This window comes from Musa acuminata, chromosome BXJ2-11 (assembly GCF_036884655.1).
Source record: "Musa acuminata AAA Group cultivar baxijiao chromosome BXJ2-11, Cavendish_Baxijiao_AAA, whole genome shotgun sequence".
In the NCBI taxonomy this organism is placed as follows: domain Eukaryota; kingdom Viridiplantae; phylum Streptophyta; class Magnoliopsida; order Zingiberales; family Musaceae; genus Musa; species Musa acuminata.
This window is the reverse complement of record NC_088348.1, coordinates 31,910,126-31,931,583: the sequence shown is the minus strand read 5'-3', so window position 1 is coordinate 31,931,583 and position 21,458 is coordinate 31,910,126. Positions and strand designations below refer to the sequence as shown.

At 43.8% G+C, this 21,458-nt stretch overlaps 2 protein-coding genes and 1 long non-coding RNA gene across 3 annotated transcripts; 2 read left to right on the top strand and 1 right to left on the bottom strand.

Moving 5' to 3' along the window:
• Nucleotides 1-7,954: 7,954 nt before the first annotated feature.
• LOC135626876 (tropinone reductase homolog At5g06060-like) lies at nt 7,955-9,367 on the top strand. The gene is made up of 5 exons (XM_065132659.1): nt 7,955-8,131; nt 8,235-8,442; nt 8,510-8,726; nt 8,806-8,912; nt 8,991-9,367. Exons 1-5 carry the CDS (start codon nt 8,034-8,036, stop codon nt 9,165-9,167), a joined length of 807 nt encoding a protein of 268 aa, XP_064988731.1. The 5' UTR covers nt 7,955-8,033; the 3' UTR covers nt 9,168-9,367.
• A 1,484-nt stretch (nt 9,368-10,851) lies between these two features.
• On the top strand, nt 10,852-12,724 carry LOC135626875 (probable protein phosphatase 2C 68). The gene is made up of 4 exons (XM_065132658.1): nt 10,852-11,420; nt 11,500-11,829; nt 11,932-12,037; nt 12,139-12,724. Exons 1-4 carry the CDS (start codon nt 10,995-10,997, stop codon nt 12,471-12,473), a joined length of 1,197 nt encoding a protein of 398 aa, XP_064988730.1. The 5' UTR covers nt 10,852-10,994; the 3' UTR covers nt 12,474-12,724.
• LOC135626877 (uncharacterized) lies at nt 12,699-16,173 on the bottom strand. The gene is made up of 3 exons (XR_010492485.1): nt 15,722-16,173; nt 13,319-13,427; nt 12,699-12,763 (listed from the first exon to the last, which is right to left on the bottom strand). It is a non-coding gene; the product is annotated as an uncharacterized LOC135626877 (long non-coding RNA).
• Between the last annotated feature and the right edge of the window lie 5,285 nt (nt 16,174-21,458).

Sequence of the window (21,458 nt, the reverse complement as noted above, 5' to 3'; positions counted from 1 at the left end):
GAACATAACCTTTTCACTCTTTACCTATTGTTAGTGTAAACAATCTTAAGCCGTGGTCTCGGGGCCGACGCGACTTGGTTCGGGTCTGAATGATGGGGGATCTTGTTCGGCGTCCCTTTAGGTTGCCAAGGTGATCGGTCGTGCTGATCGGGTCATGTCGGAGCTCGCCGGGCTTCTCCAAGGGATGGAGGTTCCTCGCCCGGGTGTTCGAGGGAAGGAGCTCCGTCTTCGTCCCTGCGACCCCTTCGACGATCAAGTTAGTGGATAGTCGCAGGGGGTTTTTACATCTTTTCTTTTCCCTCCACTCGTTCAGGACGCGAGGGTATTTATAGGGAAGCTTACTATTTCCTGATGAGGCCGCTTACAGGAGGCAGGCTCGTACTCCTTGTAGTGTCTGACACTGGTGTTGGCGTGGCGTGCACGACCGGGCTTGCGCAGGACGTGGCGTGCCCCGATCATCGTCCTATCTGTGTTGACCAGGTGCTATCAGGTTAATAGAGGTACGAGGCGTCATCTGGGGCAGTTGACGTCGCCCGGGTCTTATCGCCATTATTACCCTCATCATATTCCCCCCCCCCCCCCCCGGAAGGAAGCTATGCGTCGGTTGCTGTAATGGGAGTCCGATGCATGGCTCCGGCTTTGAGAGACTATTCTTGCCGGGCGTTTGTCGGTCCGTTGTCAGGGGTGCAGGTTGCGTAAGCAGCAGTGACCCTAGGTAATGTGCGGCCGAGGAGCACAACTCGGTCGAACTGGCCAAGCAGAGGCTGTGATCTCGAGTGGCGCACGACCGAGGAGCTTAGCTCAGGCGGACAGGCCACACAGAGGTGGTGGTCTTGGGCAGCATGGAGCCGAGGAGCACGATGCAGGCGAGCGAGCTGCGTAGATGTGGTCTCGGGCAGCATGGAGCCGAGGAGCACGACGTAGGCGGGCGGGCCGCGCAGGTGTGGTCTCGGGTAGCATGGAGCCGAGGAGGACGACGTAGGTGGGCGGGCAACGCAGGTGTGGTCTCGGGCAGCATGGAGCCGAGGAGCACGACGCAGGCGGGCGGGCCGCGCAGGTCTGGTCTCGGGTAGCATGGAGCCGAGGAGCACGACGCAAGCGGGCTATGGCCGAGGGGTATAGCTCAGGCGGGCAGGCCGCGCAGGCATGGTCTCGGGCAACATGCAGCTGAGGAGCACGACTCAGCCGGGCAGGCCGCGCAGAGGTTGTGGTCTCGGGCAACACGCAGCCGAGGAGCACGGCGCAGGCGGGCTGCGGCCGAGGGGTATAGCTCAGGCGGACAGGCCGTCCAGGCGTGGTCTCGGGCAACATGCGGCCGAGGGGTATAGCTCAGGCAGGCAGGCCGCGCAGGCGTGGTCTCGAGCAACATGCTGCCGAGGAGCACAGCGCAGGCGGGCTGTGGTCGAGCCGTGTAAATACAAAAGGGGGTAGGTCGGGGCTAACTGCGAGCCGGGAGGTGGTCAGATAGATACTAAACCTTCGCTTGGAAGAGACTGAGGCAGGGCCTAGATTTCTTTTCATGAGAACTACATCGGATAGCCACCACGGATGCTTGACCTCTTCTATGGAGCCCACTGTCAAAAGTCGTCCCTTCTCCTCGCGGCCACCCAGGCCTCCGCCGCGATGTACTAGTTAGCCCGCTGGAGCATATCTAGTACCGTGGTGGGGGGTCGCTCCACGAGGGACCAGAGGAATCTGGAATGTCGCAGGCCTATCATAAACACCTGCATTAACTGAGAGGGATGAGCGTCTGGCAACCCTCGGATTTGTGTTGTAAAGCGATTCACAAAATGAGAGAGGGGCTCGTCCTCCCTTTGGTTGAGTCCGAGGAGCAGTGCAATGGACGGCTTTGGCCGGGCGTAGGCCAATAAGTTAAGCTTGAAGTCTTTGACGAGCTGATCAAAGGAGGCGATCGTCCCAGTCTTCAGACCTCTGTACCATGTGCAGGCTGGCCCCCTCAGAGTCATGGGAAACGCCCTGCACATCAAAGCGTCAGAGGTTCCATACAGTGCCATTTGAGCACGGAAAGCGGTTACGTGGTCCGCTGGGTCGGTGGCGCCGTCATATGCGTCCAGAGAGGGGAGCCGGAAGTTCGGGGGGACTGTCTAATCTTTAATCTCAGGCGCGAATGGAGACCCTTGGTGTGCGTCCTTCTCGAGCTCTCCCTTTGACCTGCGAACCTCCTTCTCCACTTCGTCGAGCTGCTGACTGACAAAGCGTAGCTGGGCTCGCAGGGAGTCCGTTGAATCCAAAAACAATACCTCGGGTTCCGGGCGACCGCTCGGGTTTGCCATCACTCGATCCCCGAGTGGAGCCGATCGGACCCGAGGCGAAGTGGGGAGCTCCGGAAGTAGCGTGTGGGCCCGAACGGGCGGCTCCTGTTGCCGCAGTGGTTGGATCGTAGACGGGTGCACCGGATGAGAAATGAGTGGGATAATGGTTTGCACCATACCCGTCAGAGCTGGGACTTGATGAGCGAGGTCCTGAAAGGCCTCGGATGACACGGGCGACGGGTCGGCTGGGTCTCCTTCGGGCGGTGACCAGCCCGGGTCGTTGAATAACCGCCAATGGCGCTCTGAGGTTGTGGAGGGGTGCTCAGCTCGAGGTTCTTCACGCGGGGGGTGTTCCCCCGTAGCTCCGATCGGGTGTGACCCCTCGGCCGCGAGCTCGTTTGAGTTGATCGGGCGATCCCTTCACATTCGGGCCCTCCTTCTAGCACAAAAAATGTTAGTGTAAACAATCTTAAGCCGTGGCCTCGGGGTCGACGCGGCTTGGTTCGGGTCCGAATGATGGGGGATCTTGTTCGACATCCCTTTGGGTTGCCAAGGTGGTCAGTAGTGCTGATCGGGTCGCGTCAGAGCTCGTCGGGCTTCTCCAAGGGATGGAGGTTCCTTGCCTGGGTGTTCGGGGGAAGGAGCTCCGTCTTCGTCCCTGCACACAGGTCGGGTCGGGGGAGCTCAACCCAACCCCTCCGACGACCAAGTTAGTAGATAGTCACATGAGGTTTTTACCTCTTTTCTTCTCCCTCCACTCGTTCAGGACGTGAGGGTATTCATAGGGAAGCTTACTATTTCCTGATGTGCCCGCTTGCAGGGGGTAGGCTCGTACTCCTGGTAGCGTTTGACACTGGTGTTGGTGTGGCATGCACGACCAAGCTTGCACAGGACGTGGCGTGCCCCGGTCGTCGTCCTATCTGTGTTGACCAGGTGCTGTCAGATTAACAGAAGTGCGAGACGTCATCTGGGGCAGCTAACGTCGCTCCCCCCTCCTTTTTTTTTATTTTTTTATTTTTTTTCTCTTCTTCTTGATCATAGAGATGACGTAAAATGATGGAAAAAAGGACAAATTATGAAATGGGATGAAGTAAAAATTAAAAAAAGATAAGAAATAGTTTTTGATATTTATTATAATGACCTAATATTTTTAAGACTATATGTATCTTCTAATATTCTAGAAGATATTATTTTCTATATCGTTTGCATTAATCAAAAGATATCATGTTTGGGACCTTTACAAATGAGTTAGCATGATAGTGAGAGTGGTGTGCGTAAGTGGGGGTTATGGGAAAGGAAAAAGAATGGTAAAAATAAAATTTGAGAGAATATGATTTATAAAATATTATTTTATTAATTTTTAAGGGATTATAAATAAATAATAAGATGATTATGAATAGTAAGAAGACTTTCAATAGTAAGCTCCTATTATTATTAGTTCAACATTAAAAAAAAGGATTAAAACTAAGATAGACTTAAATCTAATTACTATATTATTATTAATTTTAGTTTATGTATTTTGATTAGTGAATTAAGTTAAATGAAGTTATCTAATGATACGAAAACGATCTAACATCCATCACCATCTATGGATGCTTTGGTGAGTCATCTTAGAGGTGGCTTTGCCTCAAAGTACGAGACTTGGAATAATAAATATGTCTTTCTTTTTGTAGAATAAGATCAAAGGAAAAAGTATATATATATTGGTGTGAGTTCTTTGTTGTTAGAAGAAACAATGGTGTTATTTTTTCCATGATTAAGATGGCATAAGCTCCTTATGAATATTAGATATTTCTCAACAATTTTTTCTCGAATTTTTTATGTAAGTAAGAAATGTTATTGTCACATCCCAGATTTATAAAAAATAAATTATTATGTTAATATTTTATAATTTATCAAAAAATATTTTGAATTCAAATCTTTATCTTTATAATAATAATAATAAATTTTTAATTAAAAAATAATCATATTTTCTTGATAGGGCAGAAAAAAAAAAGCCTCTTTCACCCGACCTCGAATCAACTATGAAGTAATATGTTACTTTAAAAATAAAAATAAGATAAAAATACACCGGCAACATAAATGCTAGTAAGAACCTTCAAAAATTTATAAAAATAATTTTAATATTTATGAAACATATATAATAATTTAATATAAAATGATAATATATCAATTCATCGTGAAATTAATATATCATGAAAATAATAATAATTCTTATATAATAAATAAAATAATGTACCAATCATGTGTAATAAATCTAAATGATATACATAACAATTAAATAATAAAAATATACATCATATCCAATGATATACTCTTCGAACATCGGACGAAGAGACATACTCTATGAGATGAATTCTTCTCGATAGCAGATAGAAAAAACCTATATAGATTGAATCGTATTTGGTCATTTAAGGTGGAACATGCCAAACCACACGTAATGAACTATACCTAGTCACATTAGCTATGTTATAACCATATGTGCTAGATTGTGCCGAACCACATGAATTGATCTAGTCAATCAACTTAATTCAGGTCAGACTCCGATCATCCTTATTAAATCAGATTTAATATTTTTAATTATTAGAGAGTAATTCAAATCCATAAATTGAGTAACGTAGATTCATGATGTTAAATGTAAAGCTAATTAAATTATAAAAATTCACATATAATTTTTGAAATATAAATATATCTAACTAAATGAATTAAAACTATTATATTGATATAATTTTTTTAATAATATTAAAATTTATTTAAGCTTGAGAGACTATTATAAGTCAAATAATTATTCTAACATCATAAATCAATTATCATTATTTATTAATCATAAATTCTTGAGATTAAAATATTATTATATATCATAAAATTTTAACCATGAATTAAAACATAAATCAAAGTTGATTAGAATAAAATAGAAGATCCTACCTCTCCTCAAGGATCCTGCTAACTACTACTAGGTCCGATAAAAAGCTAGAGAAGAGTAACCCATTTTATATAAGAGAGAGAAATCCGGTCTCTTTAAAAGATAAATAATAATTTAATTTATAATTTATAATTTTTATTTTACTTTCACACACAAGATAGAATTATAATATTTATTTATTATGATTCACACACACAAAAATATAATTTAAACTAATTACTTTCTTGAATTAATTGATTAACAATTTTTTTTAACTTATCTACGTAATTAAGAAAATTGATTTTAATAATTTATTTAACCATACTATACAAATAAAAAAAGTTAATAATTTAAATAAAATAGTATAATTATTTATAGTAATTAATTTACATCGAGAAAGAAAAATTATGGGTGATTAGAGTTATAATAAATACTCAAGAAAATTAGATGAAACCTTTGAATTAACCCACCCCCATGCCTCCATCATCATTATCCTCCATCGCTGCCAGATAGATGTTCTTCTGACAAAAGGCAGTAAGTAAGTGAGTAAGCCTTCGAGATATCCACTAATTAATCGAGAGAAAATGACACTAATTAAGTGGAAGAAAGAGAGAAGCAACCAAAAAGGTTGTAATGGCGTGACTTCCATTTCACATCAAGAACAAATCTTGAGAGCTTCTTCGAGTCAAGCAAACTGTGCTCGACTTGCTGACGACGTGCAGGAAGAAGCCCAAGTCACAGACAGACTATTCAACGCGACGGCCAAACACTCCACGACGAGTAACCATCAGGTCAGATGGAAAGCGACGAAGGATGACAAACAAACGGCAGCAGGCGATTGTTTCTTTGCGATGTGAGATTTGGAGCCCAAATTCTCCGCCCATCTTTGTTCAAAGTCTTACGGGCTGCGCCGCACGTCGAAGGAGACCGAATACCAAATGTTTCACTTCGACTTTTCTTTTTCTCCTCTAAATTACAAAAAGTAGTATTCTTTAATGAATTTATAAAAGCTTAAATAAGTTTAATATTATTAAATCGAACTTAAATTCAATAAGTTAATGTCAAGTAGTATCTTGGATATTACTCTCTATTAGTAAAAAAATCATGTTATGCTTTTACTATTAAAAAAAATTTAATGTCAAAATCTAAGATCAAATAGTAATAGATCGAATTTACGATGTATGTCTTTTAATGTCATCCATAAATTTTTTATCTGATTTACACTAGCATCATCGTCACATCAAAAAGTTATAGCGATGTTGATCTACAATAAAAATTAGACTCTCTTCTTATTATCTTTAATAAGATCACTGATAAATTATTAATAAATATGAGATAGAAAATATCTGTAGTCTCTCAATAATATCACATATTAGTCTATAATAATATCTTATATAATTAGATAGTACTACCATATGATCTAATACTCTCGATTCAAGTACTTTTCGAATTTATTTTAAATATAATCAAAGCTTATCTCTATACTTAAAAAAAAAAAAATCTAGATTAATGTTTTATCCTTATAAATAGACTGCCTATGCATGATGATGAGGTTCTCATTAAAATTTTCCCAACAAAAATGCACTATAATTTTTAGATTAAAGATAATAAAATAATACGTACATCAGAAAAGTCTTATCACGAATACCCCCGACGTATTAAAGACAATAATATGCAGGCATTTCTTACTCCATTGAATGTACATGTTGTATGCATTGGGTTTTAGAAAGATATGTGGAGCTTATCAACTGAAGTCCACGCATGTCGAGTGGAGGTTGATGTGCCTCCGACCGACCCTCCCCGATGGCGAGAAGATCTTAGTCGGCTTCCTGTGATATGGTATTATTAAGTCTCTATCCCGTGACGCGTCGTAGTTGCCTACCGACCGTAAACTAAGTGAATTGATGAGATGCCATGTCATATGTCAACGAATCATTTTGACCGCCATCCATCCATTCATTGATCAATTGCCGGTCTCAAAGGCATGGTTTTGGTGAGAGAAGATGTCCCATTAGGCATACACATGTCTAATGTAGTTGTTGTTGCGTTCCGATGGTCTTTCGTGGGTGCTCAAGTCAACGACTCAACTTTCTTTAGTAGCAACCGGTGTTTGGGTAAAAGACGTTGTTGCGCCTCTTGTCATATGATTAATATATTCCATAAATTAATGTTCAATCAATCAATCATACATATATTTTAATTTTTTATTAACTTAAGCATTTGTGGGACATAACTATAGCGCTAATCTTATAAATAATAATAATAATAATAATACGAATCATATGGATATTATGAAACCTAAAATATTTCCGAGTTTGAAGCATTCCACCATCCATCGACTTCATTTCACATAATAATTAGTGTACAGTACGTGAGAATTGAAAACCTCATATTACACAACCTCACCGAGCTTTTGACTTTTCCACAGGAAATTGGTGGGTGCATCCCCTTTGCCTCGTTACATACATGCGTTGCGTAAGCTCATCTTGCTTTGAGATTCGTACGAGGACTCCGTCGACGGCTTTGAGAGTCGTCTCCAGGGCCGATGGACGGTCGGATTCACGTCCGTGCCGTGCCGTGCCGGCGCCCGATGGAGGAGGGGTGGTAGGTGGGGGTTGTTAGCGAGAATTCTGGCGTCGGACGAGCTGTTGTCTTCAATCAGCAGCGGCCACCCTCGGTCGATCCACCGCTGCCGATAAGGCGCTCTTCATGGTTGACCGCATTCGTGTCCCGGTTCACGAGCAGCTCTCTATAAGAACCCATGCTTGTTGCTCCCTCCACTCCATCGCCTCCACCAGCTCAATCGATACAGAGCGTGGGTAGGGACTAGGGTCTCGAGCTAAGAGCGGAAGAAAGCCATGGAGAACGGTCTTGGAAGCAGCTGCATCGCCAACGACGAGAGGTGGTCTCTTGCCGGCGCAACAGCCGTGGTCACCGGCGGCACCAAAGGAATCGGGTACGATACTGCCATCATATCTACATCTCTCTAGCAGCTGCAGGGTTTATTTTCTTGTTCGTGATCGGCCACCATGAACTGAGCTCTGTTGTCAGCCTTCCAGGCATGCCATAGTCGAGGAACTAGCCAGATTCGGAGCAGCCATCCACATCTGCTCCCGAAACGAAGCAGAGCTCAACAATTGCTTGAAAGAATGGGGGGCGAAGAACTTTAAGGTCACAGGCTCCGTCTGCGATGTCTCGTCCCGAGATGATCGAGAGAAGCTAATGGAGGACGTCAAGTCCACCTTTGGCGGAAAGCTCAGTATCCTGGTGAGCAACAAAAAGATCTCCACTCGTGATTTGAGCTGCTTGTGAACTTGTTGTGCTCGTCGTGTAGGTCAACAACGCAGGGACGGGGTTTGTGAAGCCGATGGTGGCCATAACCCCTGACGAGTACAAGTTTATGATGAGCACCAACCTGGAGTCTGCGTTCCACCTGACCCAGCTCGCCCACCCCCTGCTCAAGGCATCAGGAGCAGGCACCATCGTCAACGTCTCCTCGCTCGCTGGCATCGTCGGCATTGACAACATAACCATCTACGGAGCAACTAAAGGTACGTACTCGATCACTCGTCGAGCTCTTGGAGCTCTTCGAGATCTCCAGCAACTTGACTCTCGCTTGCTCTTCTCCAGCGGCGCTGAACCAGCTCACCAGGAGCCTGGCCTGCGAGTGGGCGAAGGACAACATCCGGACCAACTGCGTCGCGCCCGGCTCCGTTAGAACCCCTCTCATGGAACCGGTAATGACCTCCTCCCCCACCACCTAGTTGATGAAATGCCTGGATTCCAAACTTAAATTGTTTGCGTCCCCAACACAGTTGCTTGCGATCGAGGAGTTCGTGGCGAAGGAGACGTACCGCATCCCTCTCGGGCGCGTGGCCGAGTCGGAGGAGGTGTCAGCTGTGGTGGCTTTCTTGTGCCTCCCTGCTGCTTGCTACATCAATGGCCAAGTCATCTGCGTCGACGGTGGTAAATCTGTCAACGGCAACCTCTAAACCCAACCCGAAGCCACGGCGATCTCCTCCAAATAAAACCGTTTTTGTGGTTGGCCCGTTGGCTGCCGAGATGCGTTTACCATGGTTATGTGATACCTAAATAGGTTCCCTGTGTTTTGTCTGCCTCTATTATGTGGTCATCATGTATCGGTTGGATTTAGTGTTATAATAAGTTATCGGAGGAGCTCTAAGTTGACAAACCTTGAATCGCAAGTGGTACGTCTTCTTCTTGACGACAACAACACAGCTAAACAGGGATTATTGCGACTGAGTCTTCGTGGTTGATCTTGATCACACAATAAGCCCATCACCTCTCAAAGATAGCAATTCGGGGTGATCGACCATGGAAAGTTTCTTTTCTTGGAGATCATCAAATGTACAAGTATCAGTCTCTAATTTCACCTTTTTTCTCGTGAGTGGGGGTGGGGCATCCATCGATCTCTTTTACTTTTTTTACTTTTTCTTGATTTGACTTATAAATTGTGTGGTGCGGGGAAAAAGTTCTCTTGATATATATATCCTTGTTAAATTTAAAACATAATACAATAATAATCATTATAAAATTTGATGATACCTCCAAAACACTCAAGTTTATCACTTCTATCCACGGTTATTATTGATATATCATAATAAAAACTATACAAGGGTTTAGAATATTTAAAATATCCTTAATATTTTTAACATCATATTGAGTTTTTTTTTTCATTCAAAATACATTAGTGAAAATTGGAGTTCTGATCAACAATTAACTTAAATATATATGTAAATTATAATTTACAAATACCTTCAGTTTTAGCTGGTACATGCATGCATAATAGGAGCCGATGAACATACCATCCACTACCGGGTCATACTCGAACTGTTTCGGCCTAATCCGACCCGTTTGCTAAAGTATCTGCACAGGGTCCGAAATCCTGACCCGTCTATCGGGTGGTTCGCATGGTCGAACACAACCCACATCCAATCGGATCAACTCATATCCGGGCACCGATTATAATACAAATAGCTTTGTCTCAATTCCATTAAAAAAGAGTCTGAGGTTTGTTAATCCAAGTCAGAGGAACGTGACTCGAAGACACGTCATCAAGGACGCGTGTCGATCACAGAGTCCGCCGACCATGGTATTTTACTGGCTGGAGTAGGCGTTATTCTTGTTGTTGCTGTTGTCGTTACTAATATTATTATGTCGCTCCCATCCCCCATGTCTACATGCGCTGTTGCCACCCTATATATAAAACTGGAGAAATCGAACCGAAGCAATCGTGTACGACGCCGAAGCATCCACGTGATGCGTTCCCACACCGTTTGATCGAAAGGCAAGGCGAGTCCCGACCGATCGATCCGGTTTAATTTAGAATAGTGGCATTACCTTTTCGTTTTCGGGGACCACATGCGTGTCAGATAAGCCACGACGCTTTCGCCTCCCACCCCACGCCTGTACACGCGTCGAGAAGAGGAGCGAGAGAGGTGAGACCGACCACGATGGACGCTTCGGATTCGTCCGCTCTGTTGGGGGAACAGGTGGCACGTGGAAGCAAATCATGAGCCACGTCTTTCTTATACGTCTCTGGGCACCGTCTCATCTTCCTGCATTTCGGTTGGAGAAAACGACGGTATTCGTGTAGGACCAACTGATTGTGAAACCTTCTTGCCCAATGAGAAGGCGGGTAGACACGTCGGCGTAGTGTGCTGAGTGTGACTTATTTCTGAGGAGCCACGGCTGACGCTCGGCTGCTTCTCTTTTACCTTCCACCGGTTCGAATTCGAGACCGAGAGAGAGCGAAGGGTACCAAGTTTTGTTTCTATTTTCTTGTGTGTACCTCGATAATGGCGGAGATCTGTTGTGGCGTGGAGACGGCGGCTTTGAAGTCCTGCGAGCCGGGATCACGCGCGGCGAGGCGGCGCCGGATGGAGATCCGGCGGCTCAGCTTCGTCGCCGGGGTGGAGGCACCAGCGGTGGAGGACGAACCCAGTGAAAAGCGGCAGAGGATGGATGGCGGCAGCTCCTCCGGGAGCGCGGAAAAGTCTGGAACGACACCGGGTGGGAGCCCGAGTCTGGAGCCTCCCATTATGGCGTCCGCGGAATTGGGGACGTCCGGTCGGCGCCCGAGGTTTGGGATGGCTGCGGTCCGCGGGCGGAGGAGGGACATGGAGGACGCCGTCTCCATCCGTCCCGACTTTGTTCGGCGAGACGATGGGGTTTCGGCGAGGCACCATTTCTTCGGCGTCTTTGATGGTCATGGTTGCTCTCACGTAAGATAGTCCCCTTGTCCCTTTCCAACTCTCTTCCTGTTCTTCTCCAGTAGCTGATATGTTCTTCCGTGCTTTGCAGGTGGCGTCGCTGTGTAGCGATCGGATGCACGAGGTGGTGGCGGAGGAAGTAGAGACGCTTGCGTCGGGTGCCGCTACATCGCCGCAGGCATGGAGGGTGGCGATGGAGAGGAGCTTCGCTCGGGTGGACGCGGAGGCGGTGAACGGGAGCGGTGAGCGCCCGAGCCAGGACTGCCGATGCGAGCTCCAGCCGCCGAGGTGTGACCACGTGGGCTCCACCGCCGTGGTCGCCGTCGTCAGCCCCACCCGGATCGTCGTCGCCAACTGCGGCGACTCCCGCGCCGTCCTCTGCCGCAACGGCGCCCCCATCCCCCTCTCTTCCGACCACAAGGTATCGAAGGGAAAGGGATCTCTTTTTTCTCCTTCCACCAGTAAATTAGCCCGGCGGGCAGCCGACACAAGTAACGGTTCTGATGATGTGCAAATTTTGCAGCCGGACCGAGAGGACGAGCTGCAGCGGATCGAAGCCGCTGGGGGTCGAGTGATCTATTGGGACGGGGCGAGGGTTCTTGGCGTGCTCGCCATGTCTCGAGCCATAGGTAAGCTCCAAGTCCGCTGTTTCTTCTTCCTCCTCCATCCGAGTATCTGGAAGTCTGTGGGGCTAATCAGTCGATCGTAAAAACATGAACCATAAAAACAGGGGACAGTTATTTGAAGCCGTACGTGATATCGGAGCCGGAGGTGACGGTGTTGGATAGGGAGGAGGGCGACGAGTGCCTGATCCTGGCGAGCGACGGGCTGTGGGACGTGGTGACCAACGAGACGGCCTGCGACATCGCAAGGATGTGCCTGCAGGGCGGCGGCGACGAAGAAGAGGAAGTCGCTGGCGGCGATGCATCATGCTCAGACGCGGCCGTACTGCTGACAAAGCTGGCCTTTGCGAGGCACAGCGCAGATAACATCAGCGTGGTCGTCGTCGACCTAAGAGAGAAATGGAAAAGGGCGCCGACGACGCCGACGAGGAAGAATTCGTAGTACTGAAAGACTTACTATTATTCTCTTATATCTCTTGAGCTTCCCCGTAGCAGCACCAGATTGCCTTGACTGGCGGTGAAAGAGCAAAAACGCCGGCGTTGCTAACCTGGGAAGATGGAGATGAGAAATCATTAAGATGACCAGAATCTCTCTGGCTTTTCTCATTTCTTTTCTGTTGTTGATTACAATGAACGTGGCAAATTTGTATGGTGACATGAGAGTTTCACCTTTTACAGCATTCCCTTCTTTTCCTCGTGGGCTTTCGATTACCTTTGTCAGTGACGAACGACCTGATGGATCATGAACAGATGTTTGGATCAGTTATGGCCAATGTTTAGCAAAAGATTGTGCTTGTTTTGTTCTAAAACAAGTTGATGTAGATACTGGACAAAGTCACACCATGAATGAGAACTGGAATTAATGAAGTAACTTTGTTATAGCGAAAGGCATTTTCCTTGATTCTCAACAAGACTCAGATCAACATTACGACACAAACATCGTGTTTTAAGTATATATAGATATTCCCCTAAGCACATACACGCCCAATCACTTGCAAACCACAGGGGCAAAAATAATAGTAAAAAATAAATCAGAGAAGAAGTTATCGAACTTTCACCAACATGGTGTTTGATGAATCCAGAATAGACCTAATTCAAATATCAAGAAACATAAAAGGCAACTTTATGTAGTTTTAAACAGCTTTGATCATTGCAAAAACATAAAAGGATACGATCAAGAAACGAAGCAAACGGAGGCTATGAACAACAAGCGGAAACTTGGGGAATTGATTCTAAACATGGAAGCAGCATAATGCAATTTCCTTAGATTATTCTGGGAGGATATACCTGCCCACACCTTCTGTTGGCTCTCCTTGTGTGTAAACTGGAAGTGCTGCCCATGCACAATAATCTCCAGCTCCTAGAATTATGTTGACATCAAGAAGCAGAATTCCATCTTCATCAAAAGTAGGAAACCAATTTAAAAAGCAATTATATGATAAGAACAACAATTATATAATGGAGAATCTTGAATTTTTGCTATGGTAACCAAGAATTCTATAAAAATATGAAGATTCAACATAGAGTTCATAAACCTTAATCGAAGGAAATCCCTAACGGCAGTCATAACATATAAGAACTCACATGTTGGACTTTTCACTACTGAAGAAGCAAGCACAAAATATAATGACATTTGTATCATGAATCCAATTTATTTGATGTATTGAACAATGAACTAAGTCAAATGCCTGTTTCAGAGTTAATGATCAATGAGTTGCAGAAGTGCTACCATTCCAGATGCGACCTATTCGAGTGGAAATCAAATCTGGTTCTCATCAGCATCGTATGAGAAAGCAACAAAACTTGGGACTCAATGAGGAGCATCAAAATCAACTCTCATTTGGTAACCAAGTGCAATATCTGGAACCATCCGCACAATTAGGGCAAGAAGAAGACACATTTGGAAAGGAAAACGATAAGCTTATGAGAAGTTCTTGGGGTTTACATATGAAGAAAACTAGTAGTCTTAGAGATATGATCCAAGTTCTGATTGATCATGAATATACTGAGTTCGATCTACAAGAAAATTTAATTTGACTTTGATCTTTATAATCCAAATTTGGCTTCCTTTGTTTCCACCCAAGCATGTGTGAGGAACTTTGCTTAGCCATACCTTCAAAAAATTAAATCCTACCATGGTCACACGCACAAAACATATATGCGCGCACGCATGAGAACTCTTTGTTACATTTCGACTGGAACATCAAAATACTTGCTACTTTCATAAATAAGCTACACTGAATTTCAAAGGAAGATTTTCACCAAAGACAATCAAGTACGGCTTCTTTCTAAAGAAAAGTACATGTAATAATATGAAAACCAGTTTCAAGGATGACAAAAGGTTGTTCTTGGGAATCATATCATCTTTTGCTAATTGTTTCAATATTTTGCATCTCTTAAGTTTATCAGGTATGCTGTAGTGAAACCTACTTGGATCTAGTTAATTTTACCCTTATGTTATCATACATTAAAACAATCACAACACTTACCCCTAGTGTCAAGAGCACATCTGTCTAGTTGATACGCACCAAAACTGGAAGAATACCATGTGTTATGGTCATAATTCTTTTTTGATAATTAAGTTCATGGTCATAGATCATAGAGTCTTCAAAAATAATGGGAAAAGAAAAACTATCAGTTAGTTGTTCAAAAGAAATCTGATCTAATGCTACACTCAGCAAAGATTCAGTTTCATTGATTCATGAATACATGACTCACAAATTAAGCCTGTAAACTACCCTTCATTCACTTTTAGGCCTTTAAATTTTATAGAAAGGAAACTATATTACTGAATTATATGAAAAACCCAAAAAAACTGAGTCTCAAAACTTTGTTAACCTTGGAAAGAAGTTATTCCATATTTTCTTATGAATGTTCGTAAATCATTTTAATCATCCATGCCATTATATTTAGCAGCTTTTAGTAAACTTAAATGAATTACTAGCTCTTACCTAACTCATAATTGGATATTTGGCCTTAACTTGAAACAAACTTCAGTTTTCATTGCAGTGAAGCTTCTCAATAGGGAAGAGAAGTGCTATCGTCCACATACTGGCAAAGATTTTAGCCTTCTAATGTGGAATTAGCAGTCCAACTAGTTCCCTTTTACAAAATTGCATGAATCACCGCTTTAGGGATCTTACCATCGTCAGCAAAGATCATAGGCAGCTGCTCGTCTACACAAATTATCGGCCACACACAACTCAGGAGAACAAATCATAGCTCCAAGCTTCTTGTAACCCAATTACGTCCAAATTATATAATGATAGTTAAAAACTCTATCGTATGTTCCTACATCAGTCGATATATATCCCCTGTTAGCATAAAATTCCATGCTATATGAAAGCCTGATCCCTCTTGTGGGGATATGACTGTACCTGGGTCTTGTGGATTTTAGAAAAGGGTTTAAGTGGACCTGTATCCATTATGATCTTAGGTTTGACCTTTAGATAGGGTTTGTCCAAGTCTCGGATTCTATGGGCATGATATGATAATAAAAACTTTACGACTTAGAGAATGTCTCTGAATTCACAGGAAATTTGAGAAAATGAAATGTAACTATCCACCATGATTAGCATCGCTAAGAGTCACAGTAAACAACAATTAGCCATCAAAGGAGACAGAACGAGAACGATCAACATTCACAGGCAGAATGGGAGAACCAAATAAGCAAGTTAGAAGAAGGATAACCTCATTTCTGCTTCTAGGCCAGGGATCTGTGTCTTGTCATCCTTGAACGCCGGAAATCAATCGATTCAACCCCTTCCCTCAGAACAATGTCACTCGAGATTCTCTCCACTCTGCCTAGAATGCAACCGATTAGGGCACAGTTTAAACATCTTGATCCAAACGGTATGCATTGTCTCCTCCCCTTCGCTCCCGTTGTTCCCGTCTCCCTTCGTCCAAAACATCCACCACGTCCGAGTGATGCGCCCCCACGTCGAGGTCGCCACCCATCGGCCCTCGAGTTTCTCCTCTCTTTCCCTCGGATGTAATCTTCTAGGGTAGAGCTCGACACTTCTTGATCCAAACTCTGTCCATCGGCTTCTCCCCTTCGCTCCCGTCGCTTTCCGTCCCCTTTCCAAACCATCCACCACGTCCGTTCCATGCGACCCACCCCTTCGTCGTTCGACACCCCGATCAAGTACAGTGACAATAACGGCGATGTGAACTAACCCCACAACGGGGAAGTTACCTCCACCGTAGCATATGATGAAGCCATACGGCATGACGTAACTTCCTTGGCCCTTCCTCGCGAATGAACGATACAGGAGGCTCATTCCATGCTTGCTGAGGACAAACAAAGAGCCTCGATAAAACATATCATCATGAGTCGTATTCTAACATCATCTTTAAGAAGATATGCTCATCGATTATCACCACCATTGATGATTCTCTTATAGGATAAGGGACACTATGATCTATTGCTAGCCTCATGTCATCAATCGCTCAAGTATAAAATCTAGCCTCCTAATTAAATGTGGGCAAGTGGGCTCTATCTCAACTCTTATGATAGCTATTAAGCTCCTTCAACCTATTTTATTAACTTGAGCCTCAAAAAAGTCGAAGTCGAGACATTCATTTGATGTTGATCGCTTATGCAAGACCCAGATGCATCTAAGGAACATCTCAGAGTGATGCTAAGTGCTTCTAGAAGATCAAGGCGTATCTCGGGACGATCCTGAGCTTCCTCCAATAGATAAGCTGCTCCCTAAGATGCCCATAGATCAATCGTCGAGAGCTTGCAACACCTTGGGTGTCTATCTGCCACCTCGGTTGCCCACTTTGACCAACCCTATCACCTCGGTATGGGTCCCTAGGATGGATTTATGCCTTTGAGACCAAACCATGCTGTGTTGAGTCTCCGATCAACGATACTCAAGATAATAATATTTTGGTACTAAAAGGATAACCCGAATGTCACAATAATGTCCATCAATGACTCCCCTCAATAAATGCTCCGGTGAGGAAGCACCTTCGCTGATGTTCAACGCCTTCAGGTAGGAAGGATAGCCACCTTCCTTCCCTCAGGTGGACGCCTTCGCCTTAGCACAAACATCAAAATGTTACTAACGTCTAGCTAATGATCCTGGTCTCTTCCCTCGGGGGTTGAGTGTAACACCCGACTCCAAATCCCATATATACCCTACGTGCCAGACTAAAGTGGGATGTCATGCTTCCTTTATTTACATTATTACTACTATCGAAGGTATACAATATTAAAATTTAAAACATGCAAATATATATGTCAAAATGTCTGGGCTTCGACCATACATAATAATTTTAATGCCGATACAAAATTATATACTATTTAATCAAACAAAAAAAAATCTCACATATAATATTTTTAAAATTCTTTATACAAAATTTACCTATAGATCATCATCTATATCTATGCTGACATGGACTTACAGGTACTCACTTTTCTATCCAATCACTTGGGTGACGGGCTAATATCTTTACTTATAAAATAGAGTATATAATGATAATTTACTCGGTAAGTATAAGCATTAGTAACTTTAATCGGATGGACATAAATCACGTCAAATATATAGTATTTTAAAATACTAACATAAAATATTTAATCTTACATATAGCAAACACAACATAATCGCATAAAACCTTTAATCTTCCGCGTAGTATTTTCTTTTATTTCTTCCTTCTTCCTTTTTCCTTCTTTCTCCCGTAGCTGTAGTCGCCGACTCCTCTTCCCTTCTTTCTCTGCTTCTCCCTGCTCCTTCCTCTTTTTCTCTCTCTCTCTCTCCCTTTCCCTTCTTCTTCCACAGCCACAGCTCCTCATGCGAAATGCAGAGGAGCGCAGTCGCCTGCTCTTCTCTCTTCCCTTTCCCTTCTTCCTCTCCTTCTCTCCCAGCCGCAGCCCTAGCCACAGCCTCTTTTCCCTTTTCTTCTTCTTCTCTTCTCCTTCTTCTTTCTTCCTCTCCTTCCCTTCTCTTCCACCGACACACTGCACCTCCTTTGTTTCCTCGTGCGGGAACAGAGGTGCATGGGAGGCGGTGGGACAAGAATCGCTCCATTTGTTTACTTTTACAGTTTAATCCCTGTATTTCTTTATTTACAAATAGATCCTCAGAAACAAAAAAATCACCTTCTCTTTAAATGCAGATTTTAATCCTTTAAAATTCATATATCTAATCCGAAAAATACCCAAGGTTCATATATTTTCATGGTATCAATAATATTATGACATTACATACAATTAAATATTTTAAAATATATAATACTCAAGATATTTTTCATCTTAATTATTTATCATCGCATATAAATATTCCTGCTCCACCCTAAATATTAAGATAACTTAACCTCATATTAAGTCTGCTAGTATATTTTGGCTTCCTACGTTATACTTAATGTAAACATTGGTACTTATGCATGCTCAACTAACATTATGTCGAATAGTAAAAATGATATTTTTAGAAAGGATGTACTTTAATCTTAAAAACAGAAAAATATGAGTATATTATTTATCGCATTCATGAATTATAAACAACATAAATCATATTATAAAATGAGGGTACCATGTACATATTATTTATGCTACTATGGTATATTAGTTGTAATTCAATATATGTGAGAATCAGGTGCTGCATTCAGTGAGGGCATCTTTTCGTCCAATCCCATGCCTTCATGGGCCTTATCCATTAAGTGTAGACACTTGTTGTCATGTGGGCGATCGACCCTCTCTTGCCCCAATTGATACAACAAGTAGCTCTGAGACAATGACCAACTATATAACTCTCACTACTCCTCTCGCCTCCAAGAGTATATTCGATGAGCTCCTTGATGGTGCCCTTGGAATACCCTCGACAAGATGAGGTGGCTCTCAAAGGGTAAATACCCTCGACAATGGAGCTCAGTGCCCCATTGTGCCATAGGGTGGCCATGCCCAAATCGGGGACATAGACTATCGACTTAATGGATGATTCACTCAAAGCGTAACTTCGAGCCATGAACTAGTGTCTGAACGATGTATAACAAGAATTTCTATACTTGAAGGGCGAGTCCTACACCTCGAACATCTCCTTATTTGCTTAAAGCATCCAGAAGGAGCCTTGCCTGACTAACTTAGGCCTCCTAGTATTGGAGGCCCTCGATGGTAGCTCTGACCCAATGAAATATATTATAGCTTTCAGGGCTTAGATGTTATTATTCGACATATTGGATGCCCTAATGTGTCAAAATTTTTTAATGATCCTAGGGGGTCAACTTGAGAGTAGTACAACCACCTGAAACCCCTCTCGATCACTCATTTCCCTAGCTTGTGAAGGAGTTCAAGTATCACTTTCTTACCAATGTGAGCCTAAAGCCATCCACAACCACGCTTCTCGGGTTGAGATAGAGGGAAGATGAGCCTCTCTCCTGCTTCGTCAACCTATTTACCAGTGAGATCTAAGAGGTCCTAGATGCCCACCCCTCGTTGGTGACCTAGGCTTTTATGATGGGTCTAAGGCTCACTCGCTTCTTTTGGTTATTGGTGAAAAATTTATCCATAACCATATTTGAAATGCTACGAAGGGCCAATCAGTATATGGCCATTGAGGCCATGCTCTCGAGTCAGCATGAGGAGTCCCACAAGGGACTACGCCAAGAACCACCTCGAGGCTTAACCACGAGATCACCATGAAGGAGAAACCCTCGACTTAAGGCACAATGGTAAAGCGTCGAACTACTCCTAAAACTAGCTCGGGCAAACCCTTCCACTCGAGGTTGTCCTTTTGACTCCACAAGCAGAATTCTTCGATGAAGCCACATTTAAGGAGGAACTCTGAGCCTAGTTGAACTTGGTCGTGGAGCTCAAGGTTGAGGTGCACCTCCGATCCTTGAGATATAAGAAGGTGATAGCCAAGTTGTACAATCAGTGTCTTCGACCATGATAGGTCGGAGTAGGAAACTTGGCCCTTTGAAAAGTTGAAGTCAGCAACCCGATTGACTCCAAAAGAAAGGTGACACCAAGTTGAGATCACCCTACCAAGTGACCTATAGGGGACTCATCATCTCGAGACAAGCGACACTTACAATTAAGGGCTCATAAAAAACAATAGGCCCTACATCCGGTGGACTCAGATTGAAGCCCTTCAAAAATAAAAAAAACAAAAAGGAGGCCGTCGACATAATCACTCAATCATAAGAGAAGGACGAGTCAGGGTTGTCATCAAAGGGGACCTACACCTTTGTAGGAATGTAAACATCTTTGGGCCACTAAATAAAGGGGTCCTCCTTAACGCTTATTCTTGGGTTCTTGACCTTTAAAATGCCTCAAAGCAAAAAGGTGCCTGTATTGATATGAAGCCCTTTTCAATTTTAGTAGACCCTGTTAGAAACATCGCCCCTCTCTCCAAATCAAGATTTCACCATCGCTCCTCCTCTATGAGCTCTTTAGCTTCCTGGGCCTCGATCTTGGTGGCCATCAACTTATCAAAGTGCATCTACAGATAGTCCTCCAAATGGTGGCCCCTCTCCTTAGTGTCCTCCAACCTTTGTCACAGGACCTCCAAACGCTGCTAGGCATCTTCCAATTGTCATCGAGCCTGTCCCAGCAAACCAATTGTCTTAGCGATCGGAGCATCCTCAGTCGACGAGAGAAGCCTCTTCTCCAGCTCGACAACCCTCTCTTGGAGACCCTCATTCACCCGAGACAATTCGTCCACCAATACCTTAACGTCATGCGCTCGGTCAGCAAGGCCCCTCATGTAATAGTGATGTTGTTCGAAATGGATGGGTCAATATCGAGGAGCAATGGAAAAGGGACTCATGTGCAAGAACCTACCGGAACCTCATTACGATTGCATTGGTTTACCAAAGATTCTGTGGGGGTGTATTACACCAATTGGTTAAGAGTAAGGCTGAGCGACCTCCAACAATACTCACTTGCGACCGAGGCACTCTCTCACACTCTCATATCCTGAGTCAGCCCCTCATAGTAGACCCTAAGAGGAGTCTCGGGGTGGTGGCAAGTCGGTTAGCCATCTTAAAGGCCATTAACGGCTCCGGTTGACAAGAACACAGTCTATAAAGATACGTGGGCATAGAAGACACCGAACGTTATGATAGGCCAAGAGTCATGACAAAGTATATCATCACGGGCATCATATCATGATATCATCATTCAAAGGACGTGCTCATCAGCTACCACCATCGATGATCTCCTAGCAGGGTAAGGGACACCCTTACCCATCGCTTGTCTCACGCCATTGATCTCTTAGGTATAAAACTCAGGCTCCCAAGCCAAATGGGGGCAAGCGATATCTATCTCAACTCTTCTAAGTTCTACTAAAACCCCTCCATATACTCTACTGACTTGAGCGTTGGAGAGGTCCGATCAAGACATCCCTCCGATGCCAACCACTTGTACATGACATAGGCATGTCTAAGGAGCACATTAGAGCAATGCTAAGCACATCCAAAAGAT